Source organism: Cuculus canorus, chromosome 3 (genome assembly GCF_017976375.1).
Source record: "Cuculus canorus isolate bCucCan1 chromosome 3, bCucCan1.pri, whole genome shotgun sequence".
Taxonomy (NCBI): domain Eukaryota; kingdom Metazoa; phylum Chordata; class Aves; order Cuculiformes; family Cuculidae; genus Cuculus; species Cuculus canorus.
In genome coordinates, this window is record NC_071403.1 from 47,753,150 (window position 1) to 47,776,850 (window position 23,701).

The 23,701-nt window shown below is 39.3% G+C and overlaps 1 protein-coding gene across 11 annotated transcripts in view; it reads right to left on the reverse strand.

Annotated features, from left to right (window-relative positions):
* Positions 1-23,701, reverse strand: part of TULP4 (TUB like protein 4) — a 158,494-nt gene that overhangs the window by 95,012 nt on the left and 39,781 nt on the right. Inside the window, exon 2 of one of the 11 annotated variants that reach the window (XM_054061104.1) lies at positions 20,155-20,219. The exons of the other annotated variants lie outside the window; for them this stretch is intronic. Coding sequence (XP_053917079.1) covers positions 20,155-20,199 — 45 coding nt within the window. The 5' untranslated portion in view covers positions 20,200-20,219. The remainder of the gene's footprint in view (positions 1-20,154; positions 20,220-23,701) is intronic. 11 annotated transcript variants of the gene reach the window in all.

The window sequence follows — 23,701 nt, forward strand, 5'->3', positions numbered from 1 at the left end:
TCTTTCTTTCCTTCAGTTATCGGAAGGAAAAAAAGACAATTGTACCCAAGTCAGGGAAAAAAGTCCTTCCCACAAAATATTTCCATTCATTTGGGTAATGTTTATTCACAGGTAATCAGCGATTTTCAGTAGTAAAAATGCAGGTATTTACAACTTGATTTTCTAGGCACTGAAATTTTCTAGTAAATGTAAGTCTTCAGATAATAAAGTTGTACAAGATCCTTGGACTCAGTAATGGCAGACAGACCACCTTGCTCTCCCAAGGCAGGCAGCCTGGCCTTTCCAAATGTAGATTTTTCTTTTATCAGCTGACCCCAACGCATACATCATAATTCAGCCACACAGCAGAAAAATGTGTGTGTCTGTCTGAATCAATTCCAAGAATGTTATTCATCCCTTACTCTTTCATATTAACACATCTTAAGGATCAAATTCAGGAAGAAAGATAGCACATTTCCATACAAATGAGCAGTATTATAATCCAGTAGCTTCCTTCGATGCCTCCTCTACATAATACAGACTCTTATTTTTATTTCTGCAGTAGATTATCTCTGTCTTTCAACTAAGGAGATATATTGAAGGTCTTCCCAGGTGCTTTCCTAAACAATTCTATCCACAGGACATTTGATATTGTAGCTCTGCTGGAAACTGTGTCTTTATAAGTAAGAATCGAGGCTGGTAATTAAGTGAGGCAAAATCTGAATTGCAAATTTTTGGATTACAGGTTATGAGAAAGGCCTAATAGTCAGAAGATGAAATATTTACTAATACGTTTTGTCTCAGCAGGCACTAACCCTGGTTAGTATTTCAAGTTCTGTCTATAATAAAATTACTGGGTGGGGGGAGAGTATCTATATTTGTATCTCTCTCTCTCTGTCTTCAAGTACAAATTTCAAGTTATGATCTTTTTGGTACTGCAGAAATACCAGCTACCATTCTTATATATTGCAAGTCTTTTCAAGTAAACCAAAGATTCAACCAGTTACATGTGACTAATACTGCGTAGTAAACCAGCATCAGCAAGTGCAATATTTGCAGAAGGTGCAGAATTCAGAGGTAAGCCTAGATATAAATTCAATTTAAACCAGGTTACTAAAATGCTGAAAATCTTGCTCTACGTCATTCCTGTGTCCCAAGGGATCTCAGTGCAAGACTCTCTCACACACCTTAAAAGCTCCCTGAAATGTCATGCATCATTTAAAAATTTTGCCTATTTATGTGTTTAAGGATTAATGGCTGTGTCATCCTCCCCTACTCTTTCCAAATTATTAGGGACTGATGACTTTTGCTCTGTAGCAGAAAATTCCATAAGAACTGTATTGCAAAGGGAGGGCCGCACCCCAGTGCACCTGAGGACCAGAGATGCAATGTGGCCTTATGAAAGTTGATGACCCCTTTCTATCAAAACCACCACCATCCTCCATAGGGGGAAAAAACGCACTACATAGAAAGGCCAACTTGCAAAGTCTTCTATTTGTCCTCCGGCTATAAATGAGGGCGGAGAAACTGAAAGAAAATAGAGATTTGTATGGTTTTTAATTAATCAGCCTCATCTGAACTGGACACAATATGATTATTCACAGTCACAACTTTCTACAGGAAGGCCAGGAGTTCATGCATTTTAACAACGTATTTCTGAGCTTAGGAGAAAGCCAACCACATGAAACTTAATGTTAACTCTGAACTTTCAGTGGTTGGGGGGTTTCTCTCTTTAATGCCAAGCTGTATTGCTCGCTATCTCTGCAATATTTACATTTTTGTAAATTCACCTAAATGAATTGCATACATTATGATAATTAATTCCACCTTAACGGGGTCTTGTACTGGGAATATACAGCTGGAAAATAAACTCCCTCTTAAATTTAACTTTTGCTCTGGTGAGCTGCTATGATGATAACTTCTTGATTAAAGCCTTCAGCAGTCTGCAGGGTCTTACGCCAAGTACTAACCTCAAGAGCTCTCTTACATGTCTTAAGGTTTGGGAAAAACAGGGAATGGAGCTGCTTATTTCTGCCATTACTTATGACAGTGTTTTAAGGCTTCAACTAAGACAAGGATCCCACAGTGCTAGATTTTGTGCAAATATGCTATAATAAAGAGTCCCAGAAGCTTAAAATCTACATATGAACAAAAAGATGCTAAAAGCGAATTAGTATTATTCACATTTTACAAAGGAATGTTATCCCAAGAAAATAAAAACAGGAAAAATATTAAATAACTGACCAGAACAGTGACGGAAAAGACTGAACAATTCAAGCAGGCACTGAATCACCATCTGCTGCTTGGTGAAAGGCTGTCCTCCTCTGCAAACTTTTATAGATAAAACTCAGGAACATCACAGGTTATGAGAGCTCGTGGTCATCTACCACAGGAGAAGTTTTCTTGGCCATAAAGCAGCAAGCTGTCAGTGTAACTAAAAACCTCAAACCTTTTATCCACAAAGAAATCTAGCTGCAAATGAAAAGAGCAGAAACAGTTCACTGCAAGGAATTGACTGAGAAAACGCCTCATTTAATCACAAAAGAAAGACTAAGATCAAGATTGGAAAAAAATAAAAAAGCCTTTCCATTACCTCTATAATCTAAACCTGCTCAGCTGAGTTGACACAAAGATGCAGCTCAGATGACAGTCTCCAAATCAACAAGACTTTACGCTGAACCTTACATTTACCACAGCCATAAAATAGCCAATACTTAACATGCTCATTCTTTTGGTTTTAGAAGAATTCAGCTGCACAGCCAGCTATTCTGCTGTGCCTCAGAAACAATGCCAGGGGCCGCTAGACAGCCCTGACAAATGGAAGCCTAACCTATGCTACGCTTACACAGGCTTAAATTAACAATTTTACTATTTGCCCTGGTGATTTTGTTTATTGGTTAACTGCTCTTGCATTTTTAATCCACAGTCCCTTCAAGTTCATTTTTCTAGGCTGCAACAACATAGGTTTATTACTTCTTTTACCCTCAACAGCCAGAGCAAGCAAGACCCTGACCCCTATAGAACTGCTTTCCACACAGAGCCTTCCTTCAGTTTCTTTCCTGCTTTTCTCTCTAAAATAAATGATGGGTTTGCGTTTCTCCTTTCCTCTTCAAATTCAGAACTTAGCACAGGCTATGTTAAAATCCAACCACTGCTGCATAAAACCCGCATGATGAGCTTAGCAGATTAATCCTTACAGCGTGTAAGACTGAAGCACCCACAAACTGCTAAGCAAGACCCAAAGGAAGAAACAAACAATGAATAGCTCATTTACTATCCTAATAAGTAAAACTGACAGCAACCTCGGATAGGGAAGAAATGGCACTAATTCCTCTATAGAATTAGTTTTGTGTGGGCTCAATCAGCTCAGCCAACCTTTCCTGGAGCTGCTAAGCACTAGATCTGATGCAGAGGAGCTGGTGAGAGCACCAACTGCCTCCTCCCCCCTTAAGATCATCTTAGCTTTAACTTCCAAGATCAGCATTAGGAAACAACTTCAGTTACTAAGAATAAGTTCAATCAGCTAACACAAATCATCTAATATTTGCTGCAGGCTAAGAGCACGCAGACAGAAAATGACTATAAATTGGAGCGATGCACAGCAAGCAACTCATCCCTAATCTGCTCCTGTGTCGGAGCCTGTGCAAACCCTCGCCATGTTGCAGCATTTAGCCAACACAGCTCCAGCCCAGTAACTAGCTCCAGGAAAGAGATAAGTGCAAGTATCTTCAAAACAAGGTCAACTGTGGGATTAAAGCCTCTCACTGTCTGTTACCAGTGCAATTCCAACCCTTTAACACCTACTCAGATTGATTCTTCATCATTAGCCTGTACAGACATTTCTTTAATTTCAGTTTCTCTAAATATAATACAGAGTAGAAACACAATTATTTTCTTATTTTTCACCACCTTTAAGTTTGATATGTGAAGTGGGCATGGTTCTGTATAGCTGCAAATCTCTTGACATCAATTTCTGTGCTTATGTGTTACAAATTCTTCTAAACAGCTTTTAAATCTTGTTAACGAACACCTAACTGGGGATTTAAACATTAATTTTTAAACAATTTGCCAGGAATCCTACAAAATTGTAGGCAACTGGTAGTGACTTTGGCACTTAACATGGGTTAGTAATTCTGTCTAGACTTTTTGAGTTATTTTTACTTTTAAGCACCAACTATTAACAAAAGTGATAATTCCAAGCTGGTTTTGGAAGGTCCTACAGTAAACAAAACCAGACCAGGTAATCTGTAGTATGAAAGGGAAGAAACCCCACTACAAGGTTGTGTAATTACAGACTTGTTCGTGATGCCTGTGCATAAAGTAGAAAACATGTCACAGAGTTAAATTTAATTCAGGGATTTTGTGACATTCATGCACTCAATATTTCATCTGCCATAGTGTTCTTTCACAATTTTTTTCAAATAGATTGTACCCACTCATTTCAACACTAGAACAGGTGCAATATGCCAAGCAACAGCCTAGTACAATCCCATTTTAGATAAAATGAAAGCACTTTATGAGTGAGAAGACAGCTTACCAGCACAGATGCTGTCAACTTCAATACACCAAATCATTTAGGCACTGGACTCTCCTCTCACTTAGAATAAAAGGTATCAAGACACAAAAAACTAGCTCATTCCAGAGCTGCTCCTTCAGTAGTAATAAAATTAGCAACATTTACCATCTGTCATTAATATGCTGTGTGCAATCAAAGATCATATAATAATATAGCAACATTTATTACTAGCTCTTCTTTGTGAAGAAAATATCCTAAAATACAACAATTACTACACAGAATAATTTTAAGGATATCATAGAATCCCTAGGTTGGAAAAGACCTTTGAGATCATCAACTCCAACCGCACCCATCCACTACTAAATCATATCCCTAAACATTTTATCTACCTTTCTTCTAAATACCTCCAGGGATGGTGAGTCAACCACCTTCCTGGACAGTCTGTTCCACTGCCCGATAACCCTTTCAGTGAAGAAATCTTTACAAATGTCCAATCTGAACCTCCCGTGACGCAGTTTGAGGCCATTCCCTCTCATTCTATCACTTGGAAGAAGAGACCAGCACCCACCTCTCTGCAACCTCCTTTCAGGTTGTAGGCAGTGATAAGGTCCTCCCCTCAGTCTCCGTTTCTCCAGGCTAAACAACCCCGGCTCTCTCAGCCGCCCCTCATGAGACTTGTTCTCCAGTCCCTTCACCAGCTTCGTTGCCCTTCTTTGGACAAACTCCAGAGCCTCAACATCCTTCTTGTAGCGAGGGACCCGGAACTGAACACAGTATTCGAGGTGTGGCATCACCAGTGCAGAGTACAGGGGCAGAATCCATTCCTTGGACCTGCTGGCTGTGCCGTTTCTAATACAGGCCAAGATGCTGTTGGCTTTCTTGGCCACCTGGGCACACTGCTGGCTCATGTTCAGTCAGCTGTTGACCAACACCCCCAGGTCCTTCCCCTCCAGCCAGCTTTCACACCACTCTTCCCCATGCATGTAGCGCTGCACAGGGTTGTTGTGCCCGAAGTGCAGTACTTGGCCTTGTTTAAACTCAGCCCATCGATCCAGCCTGTTCAGATCCCTTTGTAGAGTCTCCCTACCCTCCAACAGATCAAAACTTCCTCCCAGTTTAGTGTCGTCTGAGAACTTACTAAGGGTGCATTCAATTCCCTCACCCAAGTCGCTAATAAAGATATTAAATAGAACTTGCAGAAACACCTAGCCCTGTCAGGCACCACTTGTAACTGGCCTCCAACTGCATTTAGCTCCATTTACCACCACTCTTTGGGCCCAGCCATCCAGCCAGTTCTTAATCCAGCAGAGAGTGCACCTGTCCAGCCCTTAAGGACTGTCTCCCATGGATCTTTTATCAACCAGCCTTCTGAACAGTCTGAAGCCTGCCTTCTGGAAGCCCATGGTGAATGCCCATGGCCGTTCTGCTGACCACCCTCAACTTTTCACAAATGCATTCTTTATTTTAAAGCTAAAACTGATTCTGAAGAGAATTTTAATTGTTTTCAGTGGGATCAAGATTTGACCCCAAAATTTGTCATTTACTCTTAAAGCTCCTGGAGAGCTAACAAACATCGTGTTGCTTCTGAAGCCAACTCTTGTTCCTTGTTTGTGCACGGTGTGTGAAGAAAGGTAAGGAAAAAACCTATAATTCTCTCTATCATCTGTGGCAACTGTCACCAAAAAGACTGTGCAGAAGTGGCCAGTTTAGCATGGCCTAAAAGCACACATGGACAATTAACCTGATTAAGAGAAGTATTAAACAGCTTTCAATGCCCATGGCTTCACTGACATTGCTCTAGTTTTTCTGAGAGCAAAACTTGTTTCTCTGTCTTGGAGTCTGCCTGCCCAGGACTGCAGGAGCTGGGACTGTACTGAGCCGTACTCTCAGCCCAACACTCAGCTCAGTTGCCACTCTTTCCCCTGAATAGGAACCAGCAGAAACAAGCTCTGAAGTAAGTCTCATTCCAACGTCAGAGTAAGAAAGAGAAAAGAACCAATCCATAAGAAACAGTAATTGCACAGAAATGCTGTCACGTTAACACTTCAAAATCAATAATTTACTTTACACTAATAAAATGCATAGTAGTACTGTTCCCCTACAAGCAGAATACAAATGAAGTTTAAGCAGGATGAACAAAAACTAAATAGATTTTCACTGAGCTCCTCACAAATGAGTTCACTGCTTAGGCTTAATGATTTATTTTCTTCCTTTGGAAAGTGCCCTAAAACCTAAAAATATCATAGGGGACAATCACTGCACCTGTTCTGAGCTTTACAAAGCAGGCAACACACAAACCAAACCAACCAATTCACATAATACATACTTCCAAGGACAGCCATTATGCAGACAAAGTTGTTTCTTTTTCATAATCCAACGTGAATGCATTAATGTTCTAGGAACTTAGGATAACCTAAGTGATTTTCACACTGTATGTTTAAAAGGTACAGCTCAGCTGCCTTGCACTGGTATTCTTCATCTTTCCACAGTCCATATACAAGCCAGAGAATGACAGCATGTGTTGAGATGTCTTCTCACGTAAAGGACTGATTTGGGGCGCTTTTGGTAGCAATTCAGCAATTGCATTAAACACTACTTCAATTTCCCTTTCCTAAAGGGGAAATATGTGATTTTGTGAAATTCCCGTGGTCTTTCATTAGAACGATGATAGACACCTAAAAGAATTCTGACAGTACAAGAAAGTAAATACTGGGAGAGGAGCATTTGGTTATCTCAGCACGCATCTACAAGCAGATCGCCTTCGAGTCCCATTAACTGCTATCAATTAACCTGTCTCAAGTAGCCCTTTGCATTTCTCTTGAGAGCTGCATAAGAGGGTTAGTATTTCAGAGTGCTCCGAAGCAATTAACAGATTATTGATAACATTGCCACTGGACATTTACTTAGAGATAAGAAAAAATATTGCAATGGTTTATAACCATCATTTTCTCAATGAAACAAAAATTTGCAGCAACTGAGACAAAAGAAATGTACTTTTTTTTTCAACTGCAGGGGAAGATTTTAATGAGATACAAGTTGTGTTATCTCTCATCTTGAAAGGCATCAAAAAGAAGAATGCCTATGAGCTTTGGAAGAAGCGACAGGCATCTTGGGTGGACTACAGGAAGGAAGTGAGATTGCGCAGGGAAAAAATCAGGAGGGTTAAGGCCCAACTAGAAATCAAATCAGCTAAGTCTGTGAAAGATAATTAAAAAATCTTTCTACAAATACATTAACAAGAAAAGGAGGACTAGGGAGAATATTCAGTCCCTACTGGATCCAGAAGGAACAACAGTGACAGCGGATGAGGACAAGGCTGAGGTACTTAATGCCTTCTTTGCCTCAGTCTTTAATAGTAAGGGAAGCTGCTTCCCCTGTGTACAAACCCAGGAGTCAGAGGAGCAGAATGAGGCTCCCATGATCCAAGAGGTAGTTAGAAACTTGCTTGCCCAGCTGGACACCCACAAGTCTATGGGGCCAGATGGGATCCACCCAAGAGTATTGAAGGAGCTGGCGGATGTACTTTCCAAACCCCTTTCCATCATCTTCCAGCGGTCCTGGCTGACTGGGGAAGTTCCACTGGACTGGAGGCTGGCTAATGTTGTGGCCATCTACAAGAAGAGCTGCAGTGAGGATCTGGGGAACTATAGGCCTGTCAGTCTGACCTCAGTGCCAGGGAGAGTCATGGAACAGGTAATCTTGAGTGTTATCATGAAGCACATGCAAGAGAACAGGGTGATCAGGCCCAGTCAACACGGGTTCACAAAAGGCAGGTCTTGCCAAACTAACCTGATCACCTTCTATGACAAAGTGACTCAACTATTGGCTGAGGGAAAGGCTGTGGATGTGGCCTCCTTGGACTTCAGTAAAGCCTTTGACATAGTTTCTCACAGCATTCTGCTTCAGACACTGTCAGCCTCTGGCCAGGACAGGCGCACACTCTCCTGGGTTGAAAACTGGTTGGATGGCCGGGCCCAGAGAGTGGTGGTAAATGGAGTTAACTCCAGCTGGAGGCCAGTCACAAGTGGGGTTCCCCAGGGCTCGGTACTGGGTCCAGCCCTGTTGAATGGCTTGATCAATGAAGACATTGAGTGCACCCTTAGCAAGTTTGTGGATGACACTAAGCTGGGTGGAAGTGTGGATCTGCTGGAGGGTAGGGAAGCTCTGCAAAGGGATCTGAACAGGCTGGACTGCTGGGCCGAGACCAATGACATGAGGTTTAACAAGGCCAAATGTTGGGTCCTGCACTTGGGGCACAACAATCCTATGCAGCGCTACAGACCAGGAGAAGTCTGGCTAGAAAGCTGCCTAGAAGAGAAGGACCTGGGGGTGTTGGTTGACAGCCGACTGAACATGAGCCAGCAGTGTGCCCAGGTAGCCAAGAAGGCCAATGGCATCTTGGCTTGTATCAGAAACAGAGTGACCAGCAGGTCCAGGGAGGCTATTCTCCCTCTGTACTTGGCACTGATGAGACCGCACCTTGAGTACTGTGTTCAGTTCTGGGCCCCTCACCACAAGAAGGATGTTGAGGCTCTGGAGCGTGTCCAGAGAAGAGCAACGAAGCTGGTGAGGGGGCTGGCGGACAAGTCTTATGAGGAGTGGCTGAGAGTTTAGCCTGGAGAAGAGGAGGCTGAGGGGAGACCTTATTGCTCTCTACAACTACCTGAAAGGAGGTTGTGGAGACGAGGGTGCTGGCCTCTTCTCCCAAGTGACAGGGGACAGGACAAGGGGGTGTTCCCTCAAGTTGCGCCTGGGGAGGTTCAGACTGGACATCAGAAACAAATTTTTCCCAGAAAGGGTCATCAAGCACTGGCAGAGGCTGCCCAGGGCGGTGGTTGAGTCACCATCCCTGGAGGCGTTTAAAGGATGGGTGGGTGAGGTGCTGAGGGTCACAGTTTAGGGAGTGTTAGGAACGGTTGGACTCGATGATCCAGTAGGTCCTTTCCAACCTAGTGATTCTACGATTCTATGATTTCTCAAGTTACTGAAATCTACACTGACCTTGGTATTATAGTTTGTGATCTGGTGGTAAGACTAGATGACGCACTGGTCCCCTGTTTCCTTGGGCTTTCACATATTTGAAGAGTTTCATTCTTCTAAGTCACAGTGTAGACACTGACACGAGGATTAAAAGAATTTATTGTTGGCACTGACATGCAAATAGCTGAAAATAAATACTAACATCAAATGAATCTTGGTTTTCTGCAAATGAAATAATCTGCAGATTAAATCTACATTCTCTCTCTAGGTGATCACGTAGTTCCATTGACTTCTGTAGCTTTCAGTCTTTCATTTTTATATTAAAATAAGATTGTTCAATTAATTTCTCTAATGTCTGCAAAAACACAGAGTTGCTGATTCTTTTGTTTCCTATTGCACTCCAAGAAGAGAACGTTCAAAAGCAAAGTTCTAGAAATAGCAACAGAATTGAACAGCACTGTCCACCACAGATCTTCCAGGGAAATTTAAATCACCTAATGTTAATATACACCTGTTATGACCAAACAACTTGTTCTCCTAACTAGACGGTATTGCAGCTTCTAGTCATCACCAGTAAAACCCCAAACCACCAAACAAAACCAAAACCCCAAAACAAACAAACAAAACATTCTGAAAAAACTGAGCAGAGGCTTCCAAAGCCATGCAAAATGTGATTATCAAAAGACAACTCAGATGAAAAATAAGCTACTTTTCTCCCATGAACTGAAGAAAGCAAAGCATTATAAATAGGCCATAACAAAAATAGATTCTGCCTATAAAAAGAAACATTCAGTCCTAGCCACAAGCAGATCTATTTACTCACTCTGAAAATTCCTGGAAGACATCTACTGAAAAGAAAAGCCATTCCCTGCTCTGGTGCGAACATCACTTCCCAACAACATCAAATGGGAGGAAGGACAAATAGAAAGGAGGTCTAGCTGGGTATTTCCTTTCTCGTTATTACAGTGAGAGTTTCTGCTTTGATCTCCATTCTTCCTCTGCTCTGTTATTCTATCTCGTTTCTTCCACCACAACTGAATACCACTGCAAGTGCAAGGCAGCCAGTGCCAGCATCCTGAATGCTCCCCTGTCAAGTCAAAGCATTTAACTATGTAGTGCTTGCTACCAGACTTCCTAAGTGAAGTTCCTGCTGTTAAGCTTTTGCTAAAGAACATTATTTTATCACTGGTTTTTTCCCAAGTAAACAAGATTTCACAATCTAACAAGATTTTCCAGAAACGTTTCTTTTTCCACTGACTGAAGCAATCTAATCCCAACTGACTGGTTTCACTTGCAGTTAATTTGTTTAATCTCCTCCATTTACGAGCCAATACAAAACCCACAACTAGATTTTTTTACTTTTAAAAACTGTAGACAGCCCCTTTTCCCATAAATGCTGAAATCTAAATAGATCAACTAAATAGTTAACAAGTTCTTGTTTTATCCAATGGAAAGCTAAATTTTCTTCCCTGGATTTGTTTAAGTATTAAGAACTTCAGCTTCCTCAGTATTTTCTTCTTTTCAAAGAGACCTACAAAGGTAAAAATCTGGTTTCCCAGACAGCAAAAGCAATCTCCTCTTCATAAGCTTAAACATTATTTCTTATTAAATTCTTATTTCAAGTTGCTCCACAGAAATCAAATTTATCTTGTAGCATGCAGAAAGACAGACTGACAGTCAGCTGAATTATAGATGGATTTGCATCCATCAGTTACACTGATATCAGGAGGAAGTATAAGAAGCAAAATCCAGTATCTTGAAAAACAATAACTTCTGTATCAAAGCAAAGATGCAGTCTAAGTTTTATTAAGCTTTGTAGTCACCGAAGACTCAAGTGCAACATAAATCTCTGGTACAGAGAATGAGATACAATATATTTGACTGCTGATGCATCACGAACCATGGAACTAAGACAGTATTTCACATTAGATGTGGGGTGGGTTTTGTTTTGTTTTTATATTAAGAAAAACACACCTACAGTAATTCAGAAAAAAAAAAATCAAGAAATATTCAAATTTAGATTTAGACACTAGGAAACAACCTGAAGGCTTGAAAACTCTCGGAAAAATAGGAAAAAATGATAACAGGAACGTATCAGTTTAGGAAACCGGCATTACAGAGTCATTAAGTGATCTGAGAAAAATGATGACAAATTCAGCTTTATTCTCAACTAAGCCATATATCCCAACCAACACAACTTGTAAAAGATAAAGGAAAATCACAAGGGGACTGGAATTGGAGCACAAATTCATCCAAGTAAATAAATTAGACTAATGGTCCAAAGATATAACAACACTTCACTTAGGCAGCATTTTCACATTCAAAGCACTGTGAAAACATCAACTACCTAAAATCAAAAGATACTACACCAGTAAAAGAAAATTTGTAATTCAGCTCAAGCTACATTGATAATTACAAATGCAAGTCATAGAACAAAGTTCAAAGAAACAGACATGAAATTTCCTTCAACTGGAAGTTACTTTCCTCTATTTCAAGCCAAACCTGACAGCAAATTCAGTAAGGTCTGCCAATTAGCTTCTATTTGTCTTGGATCATATGGCCTATTCTGTCTCTTAAAACAGGTTTTTCCTCTACAGTCTTCTCCAAAGTGCTTTACCTTGTCTAACTTCGCATGCCTGCAATGATTCCGTCCCTCAGTAAACCTTCAATAATTTTTTTTTATATGCCTTATCAAAAACAAATAACGTTCTTTCCAGCCTGCAGCTCAGACTGAAGGTTTGACTTTAATATAGTATTTCTTTCTAAAGTGAGTCATCTTAAATGCCAGTGCTTTACATTTTGGAATCAATGCTATCATTATTTTAGATACAGCGCTGATGCCAATGGATTTACATATGAAGCCCTGCCAAATAATCAAATTTAGATGGCAATTAATCTCTCATTAATTTCACACTCCTACTTTAAAAAAATAATGTATTGGACAAGTCTGTACATCTTGCCCAATCTTATTAACTATCCCAGTGAGTCATATACACTAAATACCCACTCAATGCTAGTAACAAAGGCACCACCCAGGTTGTTTCTGTATATTATCCTTCATAACAAGATAGGTTTGATCAACAGTGTTACACAAAATCTCAGTTTTACAGCTAGAGATGGAGCCCCAAATTCACACTGTCATCTGAAGCTTTCCTTCTGTCCTCTCTTATCACTGAATCATAACAGTTTTAAACATTTCTTTAGTTGGAAAGCTCATTTTAATATTTGAAGGTGAATGTTTCTTTTTACAAGTGTTAATTAGACTGGCTCGGCCATTTACAGTACGCAAATAAGAATAAAATATTTCTTTTTATAATTAAAAGACTTTTTTGCAGAATCACAGAATGGTTGAGGTTGGAAGGAACCTCTGGTCATTATCTAGTCCAAGCCTCTGCTCAAGCAGGGCCACCTAGGGCCAGCTGCCCAGGACCGTGTCAAGACTGCTTTAGAGCATTTCCAAGGACAGAAACTCCACAACCTCTCTGAGCAACCTGTTCCAGTGCTTGGTCGCCTTCACAGTCAAAAAGTCTTTCCTGATGTCCAGATGAGACTTCCTGCATTTCCCATTGTGCCTGCTGCCTCTGATCTAGTCAGTGAGTATCACCCAGCTCTCTACTCAGGAAAAAAAATTTAAAAAAAAAAAAAAAAAAAAATCAAGCTTTATGAGGTCTTAAGGGACAATGAAAACAAGCGTCTTTGACATTTTAAGAAAATTTAAGTAACAAACAAGGCTGTAAGGACCTCATTTATGTCAATGTCTGTATTCCCTTGCTAATTTTGTCTTTAAATTCAGGGAGACCACAACAGCAGGACAGAGCACACCAAGGCTGCACACCTCCAAGGGAGAAACACAGCTTGCAGGAAAATACATTTAGGGCAAGCTTCTTGCAAGGCATGTGAAGATGCGGTCACAGCCAAGCAAGCACGCAAGCAGCTCGCTGCAGTAATCTGGTCAAACCATGCTCCCTTTTCTCCCACGAGCAAACAGATCTCACTTTCAGGTCCCATCTGTATGTACAGCTCTCCAGGTCTGCCAATGTGATTTTGACAGACACTGACAAAGCTTTTGAAGCTGTTCAACGGCTTTTATCTGCATGTGTGCATGTTGAATACAGCCATCCTTCACTCTGAAAAAGAATAAATACATATCATCATTCATCACCACTGTTTTGACAAATACTGCATGGACAAAGGAGCAGGAATTGTACTGGGAGTCCACGTCAGGTCCTCTATCCATCACCAGTTAAAAGTGTCTCCCACTAGCCCTTCTTTCAAAGAAACACATCAGCTCTAACTATAAAAAGAGGTAATTGTCATTATAATAATGTTGGCCACCATTCGCAACTGTGAAGGGGGTAGGGGACATATGGAAAACAAACTTGAAAACACGTTGAGAACAGGAAAAAAAATGACGATTCAAATGTATGGATAGACTAGATCCTGTATGAGCATCAGACTAGCACTATTCAAATGTGGAAAATAAATAACTATAAAGGGATATCATATTAAATCAGGTGTAGCATGGAGTAAATAGGTAACAATTGTTACAGCTTTTTCCAGTGCAGAAAAAAGATCAAAGGAAATCAGAAGGATGGATAGTCAAGCAACAAAATAACATACTTTTTCCACACAACCCATAGGTAAACTGTAAAATTCACTAGACAAGACAGTGTCAAAATTTTACACAGATGCAAAAAGCAGTTAGGCAAATCACAGAAGAAAGCTGTAAGGACACAAAGTCCATATACCTGGCCCAGCAAGCTCCTGAGCTATAGACTCCTGGAAAGTGATTGTCTGTATCAGAAAAACACAACTACGACCTTATTGGTGCTTCAACTCTTTTTCCTATGTGTCAGCAACTGGTCACTTCCAGAGACCGGTCACCAAGCCATTTGGACACTTGATCTGATACCCTGGATGCTCTTAACCACTGTGGACCATGCCTTTAACACGGAAAATCTTTGTGCTACCCTGTCTCAAACTGGTGATGTACAGCTACAAACTAATTCTAAAATTTGTCAGTGCAACCTTTTCTCTCTCTCTCTACCTCTGGTAAAGTCTGCTCTGTGTTTTTTTCACTCCTTTTCTCAAAAGGTCAATATTTGAAGGTTTAAATACTTCTTCTGCTCTCTTTACATCAAAAAGTTCAATTGTGTAGTTAAGTTAAAAGTCCTCACAAGGGACATTTTAAGAACACAGAGCACTGTATCTGTTAGTAAGCTAATATAACAATACAGGCAGCTTCACATACATGTGCTTCTACAATATATCTCAGCACAGAGCCTCACCAGACCGAATGCCTCAAATTACAGTTGCAATGAACACCTCAAGACCCTGCAAAAACTGTTAAATTGTATTATCCCCAGAAACTCGGAACAGAAATCTCTAGCCTAAGTTAATCTATCATTAAGCAACAGGAAACAAGTTGGCACACCAGAAAGGAAGACTGAGTCAGTCCAAAATATATATGAGATTTGGAGATGACATAATTAAGCCAAGGAGTCAGATCAGCAAGACAAAAAGACGCTAAGCACCAGCTAAGGCCGAAGAGTTTCATTCCAAAATGAAAAAGGGAAGTACTAGGAACACAGGAAAAGCAGGATTTAAGTACAGTAATGGCAGATAAAATGAACAAAATATGAAAATATTTCATTTTCAAACAGCGGCTTCTCAGAAAGCTCTGAAGACTGGGGTATTTTATCACAACCATAAGCCCAGTACCACAGCAATACTTTTCACAAGTCTTACAGCACACTACGAGTGAGGAAAAGAAAACAAGAAATGCTAAATAGTAGATTGTACACAAGTGTGTAAAACATACTGTTCATCATACTCATCTCACTCATAATGCAGCATATCAGGGCATAGTACGCATTTGTGGATCCATTCAAAGCTACAATGAAGAGGATGGGGTTTCACATGGCTATAATGAGTTTGGATTTATGGACACAATTGCATTGTCCAAGAGAGCTTCAACAGAGTCAAAGCTCTGCTTGATGCAATGGAAATGGCTACTTAACATTCTTCTAGCTATTTTATTTAATGTATGTTTTAAATGAAAACAGCCATTCTATTTTTAACTTACAAATACCAAACACATTAGTTAAGAGGAACTGAAATTTGCAATGTTTGACTACTTTGTAAAGCTCTAGCCACACTGTTCATAACATCTCCTGGATATCTGTCCTAAACCAGCCAGGTTATAACTCTCCAATTTATACAAGACTCTATAGGTAAGAATTTGTAGTATCTTCCTAGTCCCCTGCAGACTGCTTTTGGTTACACCTTTAAAACAAGACAGTAATGACTGAAACCTCTTCCAGTTAGATGACGATTATTCATATGCTCCTGATCCCAATGCACAGGAGATTCTACAAAGGAAGTGCCCCAGAATCAGCACTGAGGACTGCACCAGGACCACGGTCAACAGGTGAACATAAATCTTAAGGGTTATAAAGAGTAAGACACTGGAGTTCTTAAAACTGCTACCTTTTCGCTCATTCATTCTGCCCAATACCTCTCTGATTATTCTCCAGGACAGACAACTTCCACCTTTCACAAGCACCAATTTCACATAAAGAGATTCCAAAAGAATGAAGAAAAAGGGCAAAATATGGCAACATTATTATTAAATTGTTTTTAATCCAAAAGGGTGTGACTACAAATGGGGAGGGAGGGAGAAAAAATTACTGGAATGCTGCTTGAGAAAAAACAGCACTAGAACTAAAGATATATTTAATTATTATTGTTTATTTGCACCATTTAAGAAAATACTTAAATGGGCCAAGTGGAAAAAACAAGTGTCAGTAAGAATCACATAAAGTGGCAGCTATGGGAAACAGAAACCAAACACAGGTTCCCAGGAAGTATAATGAAATAGCAGCATAATGTTCAGGGTGTGTTTGCTTTGAGATTTAGTGCTGGGAGCATGGGTGAACCCTATAAAAAATGCCCAGTCACATGTTAGACTTTTCTCCCACCCTTGCTAATTTGTTTGGGGACAATAATTTGGCACAGGTGAAGGATTATAGTTCAGATTACAAACATGGCAGCAACGCAGTTATAATTTAAATGATCTTAGAACAAGTAGGATCCATTTACGGAGAAACAATCTATTAAAAGATGGGAAGTTTTATACAAGCCCTTGAGCTTGGTCTTCATTTACCTATAGCATTCTGATGGCTACAAATGGTTTTCCTTGGAAAAGACAAGATGAAATCAGCAAGGGTCAGATCCAGGCTGATCCGGAGCCACATGGCACTGCAACTTCCACTCCTGTGTAACAATTCACATTTTTCTGTGACATTTCAGCATGCACTTTCCTTGCGTTTTTCTGCGCAGCTTTACTGCAAAGCTTGTTTCTTTCAACTGGGCTATTTTTACCTATCTGGGGTCTCCCACCTTTGCTCTTTTATCTGCTACCTATGTTTTTTCCATTCCTTTCAGTAGCTAGAAACTAATCCACTTGTGGGTGGTTTGCAAGAGGTCTGTTGGTCTTGTCCTTCTGTATTATTTTTTTTTTTGATCTATTTATTTTTAATATTGCCTGGCTATGTATTTTATCTGACAGTTTTATGTAGAAATTTTGGTTTATTGTTTCGTATCTGTTTTGATTCAGGCCATAGATGCCTCACAATAGGCAACTTAACAAATGAGCTAAAATAAAGAAGACATTCAAATGGTTTAACATCACACATGGGCAAGAATAGAGTTGTTTCAATAAAGCATTTCAGTGATAAATGAATTAACAGGCTCAGACAACAGGTAAACATCCAAAGGCGCCATTATCTAATGCCTTTCATCTGAAAGGACCATGGAGCATTTTATTGTATAGCTTTGTTTATAAGAGGAAGGTCATAAAATAGATTAATATTCTAAAAGAACCGGCATGCTGTTTGTACTAGAGTTTGTTATATCCTTATAAGTTTCAACAGCTTTTTTATGTCAGATTGTTTGGCACCCTTGTGACTGAGAGATCCTGCCTCAGTCTTTTCTGCCCTGTAGCCTGCATGACTCAGCCTCTTACTGATGGGATCCTTCACTGACAAAAAAACCCAGAAAAATGGAGGAAGTGAAGGAAGAGCTTCTGCTACAACTCAGCTTTGGAAATAGTCTTTTTCCCGTGACAGACCAACTCCAGCTACCTGTGACACAGAGTGCTACCAGTGATATCGCAGAGGAGAAGGGCAGCCAAATTTAATTCCTTAGCATGGCCATTACAAAGCACTCCGGCTCCACATTCATACCATCCTCAGCAAAGCACAACAATGAGCATATTCGAGAACTCAGGTAATTTCCACCTGAGGGCCAAATATAACTCACTGTTACAACTTACCTATTTATTATTGCTGCTTCTGGAAAGTACATGACTGTAGTCCCCCACAAAGTCCAGTCACGTGGCAGAGGAGGAGTCAAACCACACAATTGTAACACTTGAATAAGCTAGTGGCTCATCTTGGTGGAAAGAGTGGGCATCATTGGTCGAGATGAACTGCACCTCTCATCACTAGCTGTGAGAAATGTAGTAGAAAATGTTAGGCTGATCCCCTGGAGTGACACCCACTGCTTCCACTGACAATGACAAAAAGTGACACAAAATTTCAAAACAGCATCCAGAGTTATTAGCTTGCTAATAACTACCCAAAAAATAATACAAATTGGTGAGCAGCCTTCTGTCAAACACTTACGTGACAGTCATGATTAGAGCTGTTCCAAAAATTTTCAGCTGATCAAAAAATCCTCAAAACCAAGCCTCTTTATTTTCAACTTAGACTACTACAGGCTCACAGAAATGGAAAATCTGTCCTCAATTTTATTTTAAGTATTTTAAAGGTTTTCCCTCCCTATCTATACCAAGTACTGAATGAAGAAAGCAGCAGACTACTTGAAGCAGACTTACAAAGGTTAAGAAGAGTGAGAAAAATGGCTTTTGAAAATTGCATTTTAAGATAAAAAGTTCAAGTACTTTCCATCTGTAAATAATACCAAAAAGAAAGTTGCCATTGTCACCTGACTAGATTAATATTTTGCATAATCTAACATGCTCCACTAAAACCAGAGCTGCCCATATGAATATTTAAAAAATAGTAACTCATCTTGCACTACTGAGGAAAATTATGAAGAAAAAACACAACTTTACAAGAATGGTAGCTAAATCTACAAGGACAGAAGTTACCCACACATGCCACAGCACACAGTACAATGGAATTGTCATTGCTAAAGAACATTTGTAAAAATAATTTCAAAAATTAACAGTTATCATATTGGACAGTGAACTCAAAAAAAGCACCCTCCACAACCTCGTGCAAGTACAAAGGGCATCTGAAAAAACATTTTCTTCTGTAAGGCATTTTATGGGCCTCTGCCTCATTTTGGCAATATAAATGCTTTAAAATGCAGCCTTAAGGGTGATTTATTTAACAGTACCAACGGTTTACTCAATAAATTTGCTCCTGGTGTGTACTCAAAACTCACCTCTGCTGACATTCAAGATAAAGTTAACACCACAGAGTCAGGAGAGTAAAGAGAAAAGATCACACATTTTTGTTGCTTTCACAACCAAAGGAATCTTTTTACTCATAAATACAACAGTTCATTCCATTACATAGGCTTAAACCCACTGGAGATACCACGTTGGACAGATGATACAGGAGAGCTAAGCTACATTAACCTAAAAGCCTTTCATTGCTGGTGAGAACTAAGCTCAACTTGACTTTTCAGACTGCAATGGTTATTTGCAGTACTGTTGAGGATACACTAAGTTTGCTGATAAACTGTCTGCAGTTCTCAAGAGATTTGGGAGTTAATTGACAATAAGAAACTTCACATACTATTTGACTTTCTTCTAGTTTTCACGCCTACCCAAGGGAGTCACACTACCATGTTTCAGATTCAATTAAATGCCTGTGATTCTCAGTCTTAATAATCACTGCTGCATATAAGTACATCACAGGTTTTTTTAGAACACTTTAATAGTCAAGTTCAACAAGACAAGTTAGATCTAGCATCTCTAGTATTACCATCAACAACACTGAACTCAATTATTAAAACCTCCCATTAATAGGAATCACGTTATACATCCTCTGGGCACAATCCACATCATTACAATTGTTCTGAAGCTCCAAACAGGTGATTTCTAAGCTGACAAACTGACTGAATCACAATGAGCTGGATATAAAACACAATTAAAAATCCCCTTACTCTTGACTGCTATACACATAAAAGTCTCAAGGTGTGAAGTTAACTATGCTGTCCATCAAGGAATCCCTCAAAATTAGCTAGATACATAACAGAAAAACACTGCACTGGTGCCAGCAAGCTGTGGGGCCACATATTAATCACAATCAAACTCTGGAGATGAGTCATGAAAATTTATTTTTAAATTGGCTGGTGAAATCAAATCCCCAGAGGTATATCAAGTTTAGAATCACAAAAGTAAATGCTTTAGCACCAAGAAATGCTGGATACCTATGTAGAATTATAGTATCCAATGAAAATTAACTAATTCATCTTCACAGTTCCAAAGATAGCAAAATGATTGCTACCATTACATAGAAAATGAGAAAAACATCCTGATTACGGGGAAAAGCTCAGTTAAAAAAACAATCCTCCACAGCAACATTCAGCTGCCTCAACCACAGGACTTCACTTTTTTTTCATGCCCTTCACTATATACTTACTGATTTGCAAAGCCAGTAATACTCTGTTAGACAACGTTCCCTCATCCACAGGCAGCATCAAGGCACTGAAGGGAAGAGAATTCAAAGGAGTGAAAAAAAACCCTGCATGTGTTTAGTTAATTGAAAACTTAATCTTAGTATATGTGCACCAACACATTCCAAGAAGTGAACTGACATGGTAAATAAACTATAGGTAATACTGGTATTTCATAACTTCTGATTGCTTAATCTTAATCTGATGCACAGTGGCTGCCTGACAAATTGCTCAGGTTTTACAAAAGAAACAGGAAGAAAACCTATAAGTTGCTCCTGACATCCACCATCAATCCACAAAACGATGAGCAGGACTGATACCAACTATCTACATCTAACTAACAACTATTAAAGTTGTCATCTCTAGTTTGGATCACTCACTACAGAGGATAAAGATATTTTGACCACATCTGAATCAAGGGGAACTCAGGATGTCAGAACCACAGGTCTAACCCCAGGGGTTGTCAGAATGTCTTGATGGAAAAGTGCGCAGGCGTGCCCTCTCTCTGCCTGTCATCCCTGCCAGGTACTCCTGCATCTCATAGTCCCAAACTCCCACCCTATTGTTCAGACTGACCTGTTTCCCTGCTCATTCCTACTTCTACCTATACACTCAGCTCCTTCCCTTCTAACAATTAATGTGTAATTAATTACATATTATATCTGTATATCAAATTAGTAAAAAACACTGCTTGAAGAAATGCCAGCAAAAATAACAATAATGGATGCTCATCACATAAAATTATCTAGTTTTCAACAGTACAATAATAATGTAGGAAAGCTTACAATTTCTAGACAGTGAGTAGAAATAATGCTAACAATTCAGGTGCTGCTGTTATTTGCACCAGCAAAGTAAAGATATTGTGAGTTATTACTAATACTGCTACGAGTATTAGAAAAAACAACCTAAGAAATGGGAGCGCCTTCAATATTACAAAGCTTTCAAATTTCTGTCCTGAAGATTGCAAAAAAAATCAAGTCCACAAGAAGCTTAAAAGTAACAGCTGCCCAAAACCATGAAGTCAAAAAAACTTTCAAGTCTATGTCATAATTTTCAGATAAGACATACACTTGTGAGTAAAATTCTGCATATTTCAGTACAAAAATCTCACATTCAGAAAGCATAACTTGTGAAAATATCTCAAGTGAAATAACAAGATGTCTAGTGCACAGCAAGAATTTTCTTCTTGAGTACATATATCAAAAAGGTGTTTCTAGTTTAGTTTCAGTTACTATTACAATTGAATGTTCACAGCACTAAAAATGTAGGAAAGAAACACAGAAAGCACATGAACAGCCATAGCAAAACAGACATTATATCCTAAAAACAAAACAGCTGAACAGGTAAAATACAAGGACAGAAAGCATTATCCTTCGGTTACTATGCGATTCATGTCTATTCACAAAAGATATGAAGAATTGTTAGTTAGAAAATGAGAATATTCAAAGATTACTATAAAAAAACGCTACACTCTCATTTAAAATAATATCACGTTATAGTATGTCTCACTTATTTGACTATCCTTTGAGCTCTATATGAATTTTTAGCTCCATATAAAGCATTTGTTTTATATTTAAGGAATTGAGCTGAAAGTAAACCATGAAACATTAGGAGACCGTATGAGGTCCCCAGATCAAATGGGGGGATAAATATATATTATCTCACAATAGATATTACAAATCCTTTCATTTTTATATATACATAAAATACAACTTCTTTACATGATGTTTTCTAGCCATATGAGGAAGCTCAAGCCCCTTCAAGTCTTACAAATAAGTTTTGATTGCTGTCACAATTATGCATCACAGCTGCAGAAAGAGCAACTAAACTGAAAACGAGGTATGTATGAAAACATCTATGTACAGAAACAAAATTACACATATTTGCCTCAAACAGTAGGCTCATCTATTTTTACAGAAGGCATCTCCCTCTCCCATCTCAGGCATAAGGAGACTCATTTAAGTTATTAACAGTAACTCGGGACTTCCAGAGGCTGGAGAAGACACCTTCCCCTGTAATTACCACCACCCGCTGCCAGCCATTAAACACAGTCCTCTCCCTGGCCAGTTTAATCACAACCACATCTCACTTCTCCACTCTGAAGGAGCTGAGCTGGCTAAGGGAGGGCAATTTTAACACATACCCAGTGACCACAGAGACTGGAACCACTACCACAATTAACCCAATGAAACTCCATTGCAACCAGGTAGGGCCTTTAATACCACATAATAACATGGTGTCAAAATCTAATTTGAATCTGTTTAATCAACAGAATGACTTTATGGCAGCCATAAGACATAATAACAAAGTATAATTTGTTTCATAAGTAGTATGTATTAAAATGACAATATTCTAATCTAATTTGTTAACCTCCCTCATAGATTTATTTCTTCTGGAGAAAACACTTAGAGCAGAACAAATTTCATCCTTAACAACTGTTCTTAACTTGAAATACCGCTTCAAAAGACCTCCGATTTCCTTCAAGCAAGAACAACATATTTATATTCCAGTACATGTTTCTCAATAAACAAGTGCTGGTTTACATTTTTATAACTTGCATAAGTATTGCTAATATTCAAGAGAGCTTATGACACACAGACTTCTTTCCCAAGTGGAATGCAGGGTCTGAGTTCTCTAATTAGTAAAAGGACTAGTAAATCTTAAGAAACCACTGAAATTATCATTCTGAAACAGCAAGAATGCTGGAAACGCAATGAAATGTAAATAAAACGTGGGTGATTGATGGCATTTTATGGGAAAACAGCAATTCCTAATCTAACATGATCAATGGGATGTCTTGTGGGCAGAAGTAGAATTGCTAAAATGACATACATGGAAAAGCATTTCTCTTATGCACCGATAAGCAGAACTTACGCTAACAGCTCACTTTGTACAGTAAAGCAATCTGTGCCTGTAACTGTTACATCAAATGTTCTTCCATCTCACACGCTTTATTCAGTATTGGTCCCACTTACGTCATGAAGTATATGCCTAACTCCAGGTATTACCAGAACAAGAAGTGACAAGTACTCTGAAACTGCAGCCTTTCCTAGCCACTTAGTCCTCTGGGTACTTTCAAGACATCTCATCTCAAGGAACCACATTTTAAGCGTCCCTTCCCTACAATATGTAACTCCTTCCACAGCAACACTGTTTATTAATTAATCAGGCATTTAACATTATCACTTCAGTGCAGCAGCAGCAAACACAGCCTCATCATATGCTCCCAGAATACTTCTGACTGAGAAGCAAGATATCTGTACATTACCAGACTCAATAAATATCTTACAGGATGAAATGACAATTAAGGGAAGGGAAAGAATAAGGAATAGGATACCTTTTTATTATGGTAATCAGAATGTAAAGGCCTACATGTATCCCTTGTAAACTAAGCTCTCTAGCATGCAATCCATTCTCTCCTTTTACCAACAGCAAAGCATCAGAAAGCTGTCTCAATTTTATTCTCAGAAGAGCCTTTTGGGATATCTTCACATATGCACCCTTTAAAGGTAA